At 45.1% G+C, this 14,381-nt stretch overlaps 1 protein-coding gene across 1 annotated transcript in view; it reads right to left on the reverse strand.

The window, feature by feature from the left end:
• Window positions 1-1,001: 1,001 nt before the first annotated feature.
• Window positions 1,002-14,381, reverse strand: part of LOC311149953 (phosphatase and actin regulator 3-like) — a gene marked incomplete at both ends in the record, with an annotated part of 59,671 nt that continues 46,291 nt past the window's right edge. Inside the window, 6 exons of the mRNA XM_084187176.1 lie at window positions 1,002-1,072; window positions 1,152-1,291; window positions 1,863-1,939; window positions 5,114-5,254; window positions 5,609-5,670; window positions 6,338-6,393. Of these exons, the coding sequence (XP_084043302.1) occupies window positions 1,002-1,072; window positions 1,152-1,291; window positions 1,863-1,939; window positions 5,114-5,254; window positions 5,609-5,670; window positions 6,338-6,393 (547 nt within the window). The remainder of the gene's footprint in view (window positions 1,073-1,151; window positions 1,292-1,862; window positions 1,940-5,113; window positions 5,255-5,608; window positions 5,671-6,337; window positions 6,394-14,381) is intronic.

Consider the following 14,381-nt stretch of genomic DNA (forward strand, 5'->3'; position numbering starts at 1 on the left):
GGAAATATGAAAGTAGTACTTCAACTTATTCACGTTATTCCAATGGACAAATTTCCATTTGAGTATCAGTTTGAGTGTCCTTTGCTGAGTAACTGTTATGCTTTATTTAATCTCAAATTGCCAGACTCATGAATCTCACATTCACTCTGCTTACCACTGTACCTGACTACTTTCTGAGCAACACAAAGGGGAAGGCTGGATTGAGGCTTTACTTTTACATATAGAGCTCGCCAGCTTGTAGTCCTAAAAAACGGAAATTAGTTTGCATTTTCTACCTCCAGTTAGTTGGCCATTCCTATGGGAGAAATTAATGGGGAAAGAATGGGGTTTTGGGATATACGCCGAGAATAAGGTCTGAGGTTAATACAGGCTTAGGATATCTTAGACGTTTTGTTCTATGAGATAATACAGTATCAGTCAGTTAACATTACTTTTATGAATTATGAAGCCTTTATGAGCTTGTTTTTATTACATAAACGCTTAAAAGTTCACAAAAAGTTATGTTAGCTGATGAAGATTATCTCATAGAACAAAACGTATAAGATCTCCTAAGCCTGTGTTTACCACAGACCTTATTTTCGGCGTTTATCCAAAAACCGTACCAAAAAAAACATTAATGTCCCCATAGGCTTTGGCCAACGAGCCATGGCGGCGTTAGCCTCTGTTAGTGCCTAAAAAAGACGCCATTACTTTTGCTCTCTGTTCAGCTGCCTAGCAATCCGTTTATTAATACTTGCTTTATAAAAAATATGCTGATTACCAAAAATAAGAGGAGGCAAAACAATTTTTTAAAGACCTTGTATTTTGAAGTCAAGTAGTGCTTATAAAGTTTATATTTTCAGTAAAGACATTGACAGTCAGGTTCAGATTGACATATATACAGTTGGTATGAAATTTACCCCTGACCGACCACACAGTCGTCATCGTCGTCCCCCCTCGCCATCCCCCCTCGCCATCCCCAATCCCCCCCCCCCCCCATGTGACACGTTATTTAAAAAAATTTAAAAGGTGAAGCTGGTCACATGCACAACGTCATCTTCCCTGTACGGATTTGCCACCTTCTCAAAGAAGACTGTTAAAAAAACACACGCACACAGACCGAAGTAAATTGTTCTTCCCTCGGCTCCATCTTAACCGATGGGCAGACAGACCGACGGAGTCCCAGGTTCCGTCTTTAGTCTTCTGCCTCCAGGCAGCTCCCACAGTGGGAAGACAGCCTCTGGGATTCACTGCCACACGCCCAAACATCACCATCCGTCCACCCCTCCTATCGATGAAGGCCAGGGGCGTGCTGGAGGAATCGAGGACACCCTGCAGATAAAGGACCGGGCTCTGGAAGGATGGCTTACGTGCTCCGGCAGTTTTCTAACCGCCGCCGACGCAGCAACCGAAAATTCTAGGCTCAGCATTATTTCTTCACAGAAGTATCTCCCCTTCGTATTCATGGCCTGTGGAACCTACAGAAGGAAAGGGAGGGGGAAGAGTGAGGGGGAGGAAGAATCATGAGCGCAGAAGGTGCCTTTGTAATCACTCCAGTTATGATTACAGCTATTCATCAATCTTGTGAGGCTATTTTTAGCACGGCTATGTGTACTGGGGGAAGGGGGCTGCTGTCTCCCTAGGTCATTGGTACAAATCGACTGGAGGACATTCGTTTACCACACACACTTAATTGGGGACAGACAGCATTTGTCATTTCTCTTGCCAATATCAGGCCGCGGGGAAGGTTAGCAAGGACTCCCCTCCTTCTCATTTTACGCATCTATCTTTAGCTCTGTGGACCTTTTCTAGACATGTAAGGGGAGCTAAAAATAGAGTGAACCGCAGCCAAGAATAGAAGCAAACACACAACACACACTGACCTCGTAAGGTGCTTGCTTGAGGCGTGCACCTCCATCTCAGTGCTTTTGAACTCGTTCAGCTCTTTTCGGATAGCCGCCTGCAGAGGAAGAAAACGAGGGTTAGACTAGAGAGCATCCTTAAGCGGAGGCGGACCACGCACGCATCAACCCACGGTCTGCGAAACTCAGCACAGAAAGACGACAATGACAAGGTCTTGTGAGGAAAAAAAGCTGAAGCTAGCTAGAAAACAGTGAGACATTCTGGCTCTATGGAGATGGCAGCCAGGGCAATAAATAGGCAATGTAACCTACATCACAAAATGCTCAAAAAAGGGTATGTGCCAGTCACTTTGCAATTTGAGTGGGGAATCATGAATTTTGTGTGGAATGTGAAATATAAGAGATGCAGTCGAAGGATCTGTCACGATCGTGTGAATGATGAGACCAACGCGCAGCGCGTGTACCAATAAACATGATGACTTTATTGAATTAAAGTGCAACACGAGAAAACAACAAAATACGATACGTGAAGTTCCACTACTGATACAGACAGCAGCAACACGGAAACAAAAACCCACAAACCCCACAGGACAACATACAGCCTAAATATGGCTCCCAATCAGAGATAACGAGCCGAACAGCTGACACTCGTTACCTCCGATTGGGAGTCAAGGAATACAAACACCCAACATAGAAATACCACAACCTAGACACCCCAACATAGAAATACACCCAAAACAAATGAACATGAACAACCCTGGCTCAAGAATAAAGGTCCGTGGAGCCAGAGTGTTACATTACCCCCCCCCTAAAGGTGCGACCTCCGGGCGCACCAGCAAACAGTCTAGGGGAGGGTCTGGGTGGGCGTCTGTCCAGGTGGCGGCTCTGGCCCCGGTCGTGGTCCCCACCCCACCATAGTCATTACCCACTTACTTAGCCTCCTACACATTACCACCCCCCCACTACACCCCACTGGGTTAAGGGGCGGCACCGGACTAAGGGGCAACACCGGACTACGGACCAGCACCGGGATAAGGGGCAGCACCGGGCTAAGGGGCAGCACCGGGCTAAGGGGCAGCACCGGGCTAAGGACCAGCACCGGGATAAGGACCAGCACCAGGCTAAGGAACAGTACCTGACTAAGTGGCAGCACCGGACTGAGGGGCAGCTCCGGACTGAATGGCGGATCCTGGCTGGCTGGCTCAGGCGGATCCTGGCTGAACGGCTCATGGCTGGCTGAAGGATCTGGCTGCTCATGGCTGGCCGACGGATCTGGCTGCTCATGGCTGGCCGACGGATCTGGCTGATCCTGTCTGGCCGAAGGCTCTGGCTGATCCTGTCTGGCGGAAGGCTCTGGCTGATCCGGTCTGGCGGAAGGCTCTGGCTGATCCGGTCTGACGGAAGGCTCTGGCTGCTCCGGTCTGACGGAAGGCTCTGGCTGATCCGGTCTGACGGAAGGCTCTGGCTGATCCGGTCTGACGGAAGGCTCTGGCTGCTCCTGTCTGGCGGAAGGCTCTGGCTGATCCTGTCTGGCGGAAGGCTCTGGCTGATCCTGTCTGGCGGAAGGCTCTGGCTGATCCTGTCTGGCGGAAGGCTCTGGCTGATCCTGTCTGGCGGAGAGCTCTAGCGGCTCCGATCTGGCGGACGGCGCTGAAGGCTCATGGCAGACGGGCGGCTTTGTAGGCTCTGTACAGACGGGTAGTTCAGACGGCGTTGGGCAGACGGACAGTTCAGACGGCGTTGGGCCGACAGGCAGTTCAGGCGCCGTTGGGCAGACGGACAGTTCAGGCCCCGTTGGGCAGACGGACAGTTCAGGCCCTCTGAGGCGCACCGTAGGCCTGTTGCGTGGTGCCGGAACTGGAGGTACCGGGCTGAGGACACGCATCACAGGGCTAGTGCGGGGAGAAGCAACAGGGCATGCTTGGCCCTGGGGACGCACCGTAGGCCTGATGCGTGGTGCCGGAACTGGAGGTACCGGGCTGAGGACACGCATCTCAGGGCTAGTGCGGGGAGTCGGAACAGGGCATGCTGGACCCTGGGGACTCCCATAACGCCTAGTGCGGGGAGCCGGAACAGGGCATGCTGGACCCTGGGGACTCACCTCACGCCTAGTGCGGAGAGCAGGAACAGGCCGGGCTGGGCTGGCGACGCGCACCGTATCCCTGGTGCGAGTGGCCGGAACAGGCCGGGCCGGGCTGGCGAAGCGCACCGTATCCCTGGTGCGTGGAGTAGGAACAGGCCGGGCTGGGCTGGCGAAGCGCACCGTCTCCCTGGTGCGTGGAGTAGGAACAGGCAGGGCTGAGCTGGCGACGCACACCGTATCCCTGGTGCGAGTGGCCGGAACAGGCCGGGCCGGGCTGGCGAAGCGCACCGTATCCCTGGTGCGTGGAGTAGGAACAGGCCGGTCCATACCGGGAACACACACCACTGGCCTCAACCGAGGATCAGGAACGGGCCGGACCGGACTGGCAACACACCTCAGTCCTTCACGCCGTGCCACACACACATCCCTGCCTCTTCTCGCCAATGGCTCCCGTACTCCGTTAGCCCTCTCACCTATACTCCCTGTGGCAGCTTCCTGCTGCCCAGCCACCCAAGCCATGTGCCCCCCCCCAAAAACTTTTTGGGGTTGCCTCTCTTCCACGGGCTTCCAGCCTCGCCTTCGCGCTGCCTCCTCGTACCACCTCCTCTCGGCTTTGGCTGCCTCCAGCTCTTCCCGAGGGCGGTGATACTCCTCCGGTTGTGCCCAAGGACCCTTTCCAGCCCGGATCTCCTCCCATGTCCAAAAATCTTTAGGAGGCGTCCATAACTCCTGGACGCGCTGCTTGGTCCTTTTTTGGTGGGTTTTTCTGTCACGATCGTGTGAATGATGAGACCAACGCGCAGCGCGTGTACCAATAAACATGATGACTTTATTGAATTAAAGTGCAACACGAGAAAACAACAAAATACGATACGTGAAGTTCCACTACTGATACAGACAGCAGCAACACGGAAACAAAAACCCACAAACCCCACAGGACAACATACAGCCTAAATATGGCTCCCAATCAGAGATAACGAGCCGAACAGCTGACACTCGTTACCTCCGATTGGGAGTCAAGGAATACAAACACCCAACATAGAAATACCACAACCTAGACACCCCAACATAGAAATACACCCAAAACAAATGAACATGAACAACCCTGGCTCAAGAATAAAGGTCCGTGGAGCCAGAGTGTTACAGGATCCTTGTTTTTGACACGGTTGACATTCTCACACACACACACCTTGTCGGCTGCCGAAAGCCTGGTCCAGGGCTTGTCTGCTCTCCTGTCATAATCCTGAGCTTTGGCCACCTCAACATAGTCGCTGAAACGGATGAGAATCTTTCGGTCCCGTAGTTCGTCGACTGTGGGCCGCTGATTGAGCTGAAATACACAACGGACTGAAATTAGCTGAAATTCCTGTATTCATCTGTGGTTTTTGCATCATAATGCTTCTCTCATAAAAGTAACGATTTTGCCATAGTAGGCTTATACAAGGTTTTTTGGACAAATATTTGTACATGTCTTATTATGTTCTTATCCAGAGCACATCCCAAAAGAACGATACAACTAGTGTACAGCATGAAATAAAGTACAAAAACAGAACAAGTACTTCAGTCAGGAGAAATGGGATGTCTGCATAGTGTACTTTACGGTTAGTGTATTATTACATTGATAATAACAATAAAATAATAATAATACTTAGTAACTAAGTACTGTAATAATAGTGTAATATACCTTTCTGTTGAGCCGCTGTTTGATTTCCCTCCTCTCCTCTTGTTCTGTCTGGTCATTTCTCTCTTTAAACCAAGGAGAATAATACAATTAGTGATAGGACTACAACAAAGACACTGATAAGAACACTTGAGAGGTTGGCAAACACATTCCCCAATAATGATGTCATCATTTCACTTGTTTTCAACTGGTTTTCATCAGTTTTCCCCCTAATCCACATGTCAGTGATGTCACTGTTTGGCCCTAAACCTTATCTACTGGTGAATGATTATGAAATCAATACCAGTGTCCCACTGAGTTTGACTGTAGAGACACAGATTAGGCTTCAGATATTACAAATCAAGTCTAATCCATGGGGATATATATATGAAACATAATTATTTACACAAGTGTAAATCTTGTCAGATCCAAATTCCCATTGAATCTCAAAATTAAAATGCTTATGTAAGAGAAACACAAGGCTGTAGCCTGCCCAAAATAATATGTGCTGTTGCTCAGTTTTCTAAACGAATTTCTCAACATCAAGTCGTGTTAGGTATGTTGGAAGACAATGTGCGCTCATCCTTTCCCTCTCCTGAATTTTGAACGAGTGAATGTGTGTATCATAATACATGTATGTATTGTCTACCTTGGTAGATTCATTTAGGACCTGCGCATGAATTTCACATTACTCAATGAAAAGAAACATAAAAAGGGTAGAAATTAAAATAAAAGGGCAGTTTTACAACTCACGTTTTAGGATATTCCGGCTTTCCAACTCCTCAACGTTCGGCCTCTGGCTGAGTCTCCTGCGAAAAAATACCAGAACCACGTTCTGAACCATTTTCGATTCAAGCTTGGTCAACATCAAATAAGTAGACTTTTAAAACAAGTTCGCCTATCAATTCTCCTCAATGTAGTGGTTCTATTGGGGAACCCCCTGTTTTTCCATCTCGCGTCTAAACCTCGACTATGATGCTTTACTAGAGGCGCTCCCCACATGTGGACTACCCACAGGCGCGATTTTTTTTGTATTTCCCGTTTTACCGCTGTTGAGACCTCTGTCTGTCTTATCTTATTATCTCAAATCTTATAATAAAAGAGATACGAAGAACAAACACTAGGTCTACAGTCGTCTGCTGTTGCATGTGCAGATGCTCGCTTCACTGTCATCCCTTGCAGTCTACCCTAGTACACACACAGGCAGCACCCTTTTTGAACTAAGTCGTGATGCGCTACTCAGGCGAGCCTCCCTCCTTTCCCGACTGCATGTATAATTTGTTGTCGAGAGGAGGTGCATACGAGATTTCCACTCAAGTTATCCCCGATCACTCAGACAACCAAATGTCTCAGTTTCACAATGTTGCTTCTATTGTTCAAATTTTATTTTTTCAAATGTTAAAATAGGTTACAATTAGCCTTCATTTACTATCTTGACTTACCTATCAAAATGTATGTACTCCTGATATGGGTAGCTAGCTACAACACATATATATCTCAAACTGATTATAAAACTGTATATACTTTTTTTCTTAAAATATAATAAAAATGATTGGATACTAATAAGCAACTGAAAATAATGACTAATTCATGTTTGCTTATACCTCACCATCAAAGCTTCAAACAGTCCACAAAAACCAAATGCCCATGACTTTGGAGTCACCTGTGCATGTGAGCATTTCAAAGACTTTGATATCAATAATAGATAGGGCTCAGCCCCACACTGCATGCAGCAAACCCACCGCTCAAAAGATAAAGGTAACGAGACAGCATGCCTCGCCCCCGACCAACTTCAAACCTCAATTCCAGAGCTCTGAGCGAGGACCAAAGTCAGGTCACACACCTTGAAGTAACATGCGCTGAACTCGCCACTGACCTGCCACAGCTGGGTATTGTGGAAGCCCATTGCCCTCCCACACTGCTGCTCTTTCCCTCTGAAGAGGTGATCACAGTGCTGAAGCCCTAACAGTTATAGGCAACGTATATCAATACCAAATGCATACAATGAAATGCAAATACAGAACAATCATGCTTGTATTCAAGACAATGTATTTAATAGTATCATTACAAGATGACTAAATGTAATCAATTTGATTACATTTAGTAATCCTTGTACTGTTTGACTTAGGGTCTGATCATAAGAGATGGATGATGACATTGAACAGCATAAAAAAGTACAATGGCATCAATTGCTGAGAACAGAGACTTATAATACTTTTTTTTGGCAGACGCCTTTCAGGACACTCAAAGACAATGGTGGTACGGTAACTTGCAGATGCTTAATTTCAGCCCCTCCCAAATTTAAGGAGAGACCGGCCAATGCTGAAAAGAGTGAAATCAATCCCTAATCCTAACCCAGGGCTGGATTCAATCCGTAGTGCTAAAGTTCGGCGTTACAGGGTGATTGAAATATAAAGGCGATGTTCCCGCTTTAGCAGAGACTGCATTCGCGGTAAACGCTGCATATGTCGGCTCAATCTGAAATTTCAGCGATACAGATTGAACCAGTCTTTGTAAATTAAAAGCACCATCTGTAAGTTAAACAGCCTAACCTTGCCATTTTGTTTGATAAGGTGAGGGGTGAAGCTGGGAAACCACTCAAATACATAGGAGTCCATGAGATAAACATGACAGTTAACATATTTTGAAACTATACACTGTTGACTGAAATGACAACAAAAACAAGAAACAGAGTTGAGAGTTTGGCTTATGATATTTTAGACAACATTTATACATTTATAAGAATCATTGTCATCACAGACTTGCTACTAGCAATACTGTTGAATAATTCATTAACTTGTTATTTGTCTGGTCAATAAATTTTCCAAGGAAGATTAATACTAGGCCAGGTTATTTAGGTATATATCGCTATTTTCAGAGATGCACAAATTACAGCATTTATTTTTCCTGAATGAATCGTGAATAATGATGCCTGAGAAAGTTACAGACACACACATACCATCCTCCCCCCCAAATGCTAACCTCCCCTGTTATTGTAATGGTGAGAAGTTAGCATGTCTTGGGGGTATGATATTTGTGTGTCTGTAACTTTCTCACTCATCACTATTCACGATTCATTATGGATTATCCCTAATCATGGTAGCATCCACATTCAGCTAGAAGTGTTTAGAAACATATTGTATTCTTATTTAAAATAAAAAATGACTCCAAAATGACACTACATTATTTACCATTAATTTCCATTTGGCACAAAATAATCTGAAAACCAACCAAAACAAACAGCAAATGCATCCAATAAATGTGTAGAGTCACAAGCTTGATGTGTGCTATGAATATGGGACCAAATACTTAACTTTTTACTACTTTAATACACATATAAGTGAATTTGTCCCAATACTTTTGGTCCCCTAAAATGGGGGGACTATGTGCAAAAATTGCTGTAATTTCTAAACGGTTCACCCAATATGGATGAAAATACACTCAAATTAAAGCAGACAGTCTGCACTTTAACCTCATAGTCATTGTATAATTTCAAATCCAAAGTGCTGGAGTACAGAGCCAAAACAACAACAAAATTGTCACTGTCCCAATACTTTTGGAGCTCACTGTATATCCTACATCTGCCACTCCAGTGCGAGTGAGTGAGAAAGGCATTCCAACAGATGTGGTGGCATTACATTTTCAACAAATGAAATGGAGAGTCACTCTCAAAGCCCCAATGGATACTATACCACCATGACATTGACCTGGCTGCTGGGTGGCTTAGTGACAGTTTCTCGTGGAAATCTTTAAGACAATGGATTCTTCCCGGCGAATCCTTACTACAGTACACCTCAGCAACCCTCCAGTGGGGATTGTGTTATGGTGTAAGCTTAATAATAGCTGTGTGCAGAACATTGGCTATTCTTGGCTAAAGATAATATCTTAATTTAGGGGATTTGGAAACGGAAAGTCTAGAGAATAAGGGTTCATTAGATGTTTCCTACCCTATACATTTCATATTGACCCAAGGACAGCTGTCTAAAATACAGTACAGTTCAGAACATCTGATTTTCTTGAACATTCTGTAGAACATGAGATGATAATGCAGCGTATTGCAGGTGTATAGGTACCCACTGTCCTGAAATGGCTATTCAGCCGACAATAGGCCTTTTAAAGACGTTTCCCAAACATTCGCAGAGACATGGTAAAAGCATGTCGGCTCAAAAGTAAATTACCTTAAAAAGTCTGTTATAGTGTGATGCTTTATAACACCCCTTGGATTGCATCCTGGCCTATACCCAGCTAGCACATTTGGTTCATTGGAAGTTCTGGGAACGTAGATTTTTGGTTACCATTGGTACTGGGAACTAAGCAATATGTTTCCTAACCAGTAAAACTGACGTTTTTTTAAAAACGTTCTGAGAATGGGAATGAATTTTGTCTGTTCCGGGAACGTACAGGTTGCAGGGAAGTTCTGAGAACATTTTACTATGGTTCCCTGAAAGTTTTCCTGGGAGGTTGAATTAACTTTCTGAGAACGGAATGTGGTGAGTGATTTTGAAGGAGTCAGGCGCAGGAGAGTAAATCACAGAATAAAAGGTTTATTTCCGAAAACACAGCGGTACGCAGCAATGCGTCAAACACTCCAGTGAGGAAATCAGGCACACTGGAAACAACAAGGCACACGGGTGAAATATCCCGGCGATACAAAATACAAAGAGCTCTACCGAGCTAATCTAACCTTCACAATAAACAATCACACACAAAGACAAGCGGGCAGAGGGAACACTTATACATGTACAAATGAGGGGATATGTACCAGGTGTGTGTAATAGACAAGACAAAACAAATTGAATGATGAGATGAGGAGCGGCAGTGGCTAGAAGGCCGGTGACGACGAACGCCGAAGCCTGCCCGAACAAGGAGAGGAGTCAGCTTCGGAGGAAGTCTCACACGGAAATTATAGGTCATTTGAAGGTAATTAAATAACGTTCTGAGAACATGTTTCAATAAGACTTAACACTGCTAGCTTAGTTTGGGTTAACTGTTTTGAATGCCAAGCACAGATAGGACACATGGAAATGTATTTGCTTAGGCATTAATCATGCAAACAAATTAATTGTTTTATTGTGGCATGGCATCAGTGAGATTCGAAACTATGATTTTCTGTTCTCTAGCCATGTAATTAGTCCACTGCGTCACCAGGATGGAGCTAGTTTGACATGTTTTTTAAACTCATACAAAGTTGTTAATTTTAAGCTATTCAAACAGACCCCATTTCAAAGGAAACAAGCACTCATTAAGATCAGGTGTGGCCAATTAGTGGGCGGCGGCCAACACACCTGAACACACTTAACAAGATAGAGGATAGAGAGAGTTTTGTTGACGCTGAGAACAGAATGTATATGTTTTTAAATAAAAAATCTAGAATGTTCTCTGAACGTTACTAAAGTTTTCTTGTGTTTTTTATGGAACATTTTCTTAATGTTCTCGGAACAATTTGAGAACATTACTTTCAATAGAACCATGAGGAAACCTGTGGGAAACGTTATGCTGAAGTACTAAACTTTGCACAGAAGAACATATGTTTCTTAACATTCTCTGAACTATTCGAGAACATTCCCAACCTCAAACCAGTTGGAGAGTGTTCCTAGAACATTTCCAAAGTGTAAATGAAATGTAACCACTTTTAGGAAACGTTCTGTTAAAGTAATGAAATACCAAGAAAATAATTAGTTCCTTAAATGTGCTGAGAATGTTCCAAAGCCAAGCAACTATCCTGCACCATTCCCAGAAAGTTGTGGGAAAGTTGTATGCAAAATAACCATAGGACAACCACGCTCTCACCAAGCTCTAAGAAACATGGTTCTCAGCATGTTATGTGCTAGCTGGGTATTTACTCAAATTGCCTAATACTAGGATAAATATGTAAAGCATTGCTAACGCCTGGAGAGAAAAAAATAGACAACCTTGAGTGGGCGGTTGCAGTAGGCATTAGCTTCCTTTTCTCCTTCAGCCACAAATTGGCAGCCAAAAGAAGGTAGCCAGAATGCAGTGAGCAGTCACAATAAACCAGCTCTCCACAAAACACATCTCTTGCTGGCCCGGAGTCTTGTCGAGCAGGTAACGCTCTCGCCTCCGAAACCATACACTTCCCCTGCAGCGGGGATACCGGTTCTATCGAGGCATGAGCTCTACGCATTTCTGCTCCCCCTACTCTGTCTCCCATCTTCTGCTCCTGTCATTAAAAAAAAAGATATACAAATATGAATGAGTTCGGAATTCCGCTCTCCTTTAAAATGGAAAAAACCCATCTCCTGCATTCTGGCCTACTGTAACTGTATCGCCCTCCCCCCACCATTTCTCCTCACATAACTCCTCAATAACACACATTTGCGGAGGAGTGGTGAGGCGGAGAGAAAGGAGTGCACCGGGATGTATTATTCAATAGTCTCCGAGCTAAGAATAGCACCGTCGAAGAGCCACCGCAGCAGAAGTGGCGGGCAGAGAGCAGAGCGCTATAGATAGAAAGGTCATCTCGCACCGTGACAATGGACAGGCAAGGTGTCATTATCCCAGTGATAAGCTAGGACAGCATCTTTTTTTCTGCTCCCACCGCAACATGGCTGGCGGTTTCTCCGTTCTGGAGAGAGACTCAGAAAATGACGATTAAATCTAAGCTAGGAGCCATCTTGGGAGATCTGAACCAGGAGTGATGGACTGTTTTGTCATTCAGTAAGGGTACCCTGGGGAAATAGGCTTTACTCCTCCATTAATAGGCTTTACTCCGCCATCTTCAGGGCCAAATATAGTTGGGCTTTCCCCTCTCTGAAAAAGTGCAGTGTTAACAAAATATGGAGCATGCACGGCAAACTGGCATATATACAGGGCATTAGAAAGGTATTCAGAACCCTTCCCTTTTTCCACATTTTGTTACGTTACAGACATTCTAAAATTGATTAAATATTTTTTTCCCCTCATCAATCTACACACAATATCCCATAATGACAAAGCAAAAACAGTTTTTTTGCAAATATTAAAAACAAACAAAACAGAAATACCTTATTTACATAATTATTCAGATCCTTTGCTATGAGACTCGAAATTGAGCTCAGGTGCATCCTGTTTCCATTGATCATCCTTGAGATGTTTCTACAACTTGATTGGAGTCCACCTGTGGTAAATTCAATTGATTGGATATAATTTAGAAAGGCACACACCTGTCTATATAAGGTCCCACAGTTGACAGTGCATGTCAGAGCAAAAACCAAGCCATGAGGTCGAAGCAATTGTCCGTAGAGCTCCGAGACAGGATTGTGTTGAGGTACAGATCTGGGGAAGGCCTCCATCATTCTTAAATGGAAGAAGTTTGGAACCACCAAGACTCTTCCTAGAGCTGGCCGCCCGGCCAAACTGAGCAATTGGGGGAGAAGGGCCTTGGTCAGGGAGGTGACCAAAAACCTGATGGCCACTCTGACAGAGCTCCAGAGTTCCTCTGTGGAGATGGGAGAACCTTCCAGAAGGACAACCATCTCTGCAGCACTCCACCAATCAGGCCTTTATGGTAGAGTGGCCAGACGGAAGCCACTCCTCAGTAAAAGGCACATGACAGTCCGCTTGGAGTTTGCCAAAAGGCACCTAAAGGACTCTCAGACAATGAGAAACAAGATTCTCTGGTCTGTTGAAACCAAGCTTGAACTCTTTGGCCTGAATGCCAAGCGTCACGTCTGGAGGAAACCTGACACCATCCCTACGGTGAAGCATGGTGGTGGCAGCATCATGCTGTGGGGATGTTTTTCAGCAGCAGGGACTGGGAGACTAGTCAGGATCGAGGGAAAGATGAACGGAGCAAAGTACAGAGAGATCCTTTAAGAAAGCCTGCTCCAGAGCGTTCAGGACCTCAGACTGTGGCAAAGGTTCACCTTCCAACAGGACAACGACCCTAAGCACACAGCCAAGACAACACAGGAGTGGCTTCGGGACAAGTCTCTGAATATCCTTTAGTGGCCCAGCCAGAGCCCGGACTTGAACCTGATCGAACATCTTTGGAAAGACCTGAAAATAGCTGTGCAGCGACGCTCCTCATCCAACCTGACAGAGCTTGAGAGGATCTGCAGAGAAGAATGGGAGAAACTCCCCAAATACAGATGTGCCAAACTTGTAGCGTCATACCCAAGAAGACTCGAGGCTGTAATCGCTGCAAAAGGTGCTTCAACAAAGTATTGAGTAAAGGGTCTGAATACTTACGTAAATGTGATATTTCAGTTTTTTATTTCTAATACATTTGCAAACATTTTGAAAAACCTGTTTTTTATTTGTCATTATGGGGTATTGTGTGTAGGTTGATGAGGGGAAAAAACAATTTAATCCATTTTAGAATAAGGCTGTAACGTGACAAAATGTGGAAAAGGTAAAGGGGTCTGAATACTTTGCGAATACACTGTACGTACTAGTGGCACCACGTAAAGAAGGACTAAGCAGCTCATGACCTCAACAAAATGTCTACACTGGTGTGGGACTCTGAACTTTTACCATTTACAGTGGACCTTTTCATATGTGGTCTCTGTTTTGTCTGGAGGTAACCGTGGCTAGAGGATGGGAGCACAAATTGCAGTATAGTAGGATAATCCCAAACCGATCCCTACCTGCCCCTTCCCCTTACCTTTAATGGTCTGGATAGGTAGGAGCAATGTAGTGGTGGAGCTTTCACCACATTGCTTCCACCATACAGATCTGCAAACCTCACAGGAGACCACTGGGGAAGATATAGCAAACTATTTGGGACCGGCTACTTGGGTTGTGCCTTATGCTCCTGTAAATTATCTTCCACAGTGCTCCCCCAGGACCTTTAAGT

The sequence above is a fragment of the Coregonus lavaretus genome (genome assembly GCF_964263955.1).
Source record: "Coregonus lavaretus genome assembly, chromosome: 22".
Classification (NCBI taxonomy): domain Eukaryota; kingdom Metazoa; phylum Chordata; class Actinopteri; order Salmoniformes; family Salmonidae; genus Coregonus; species Coregonus lavaretus.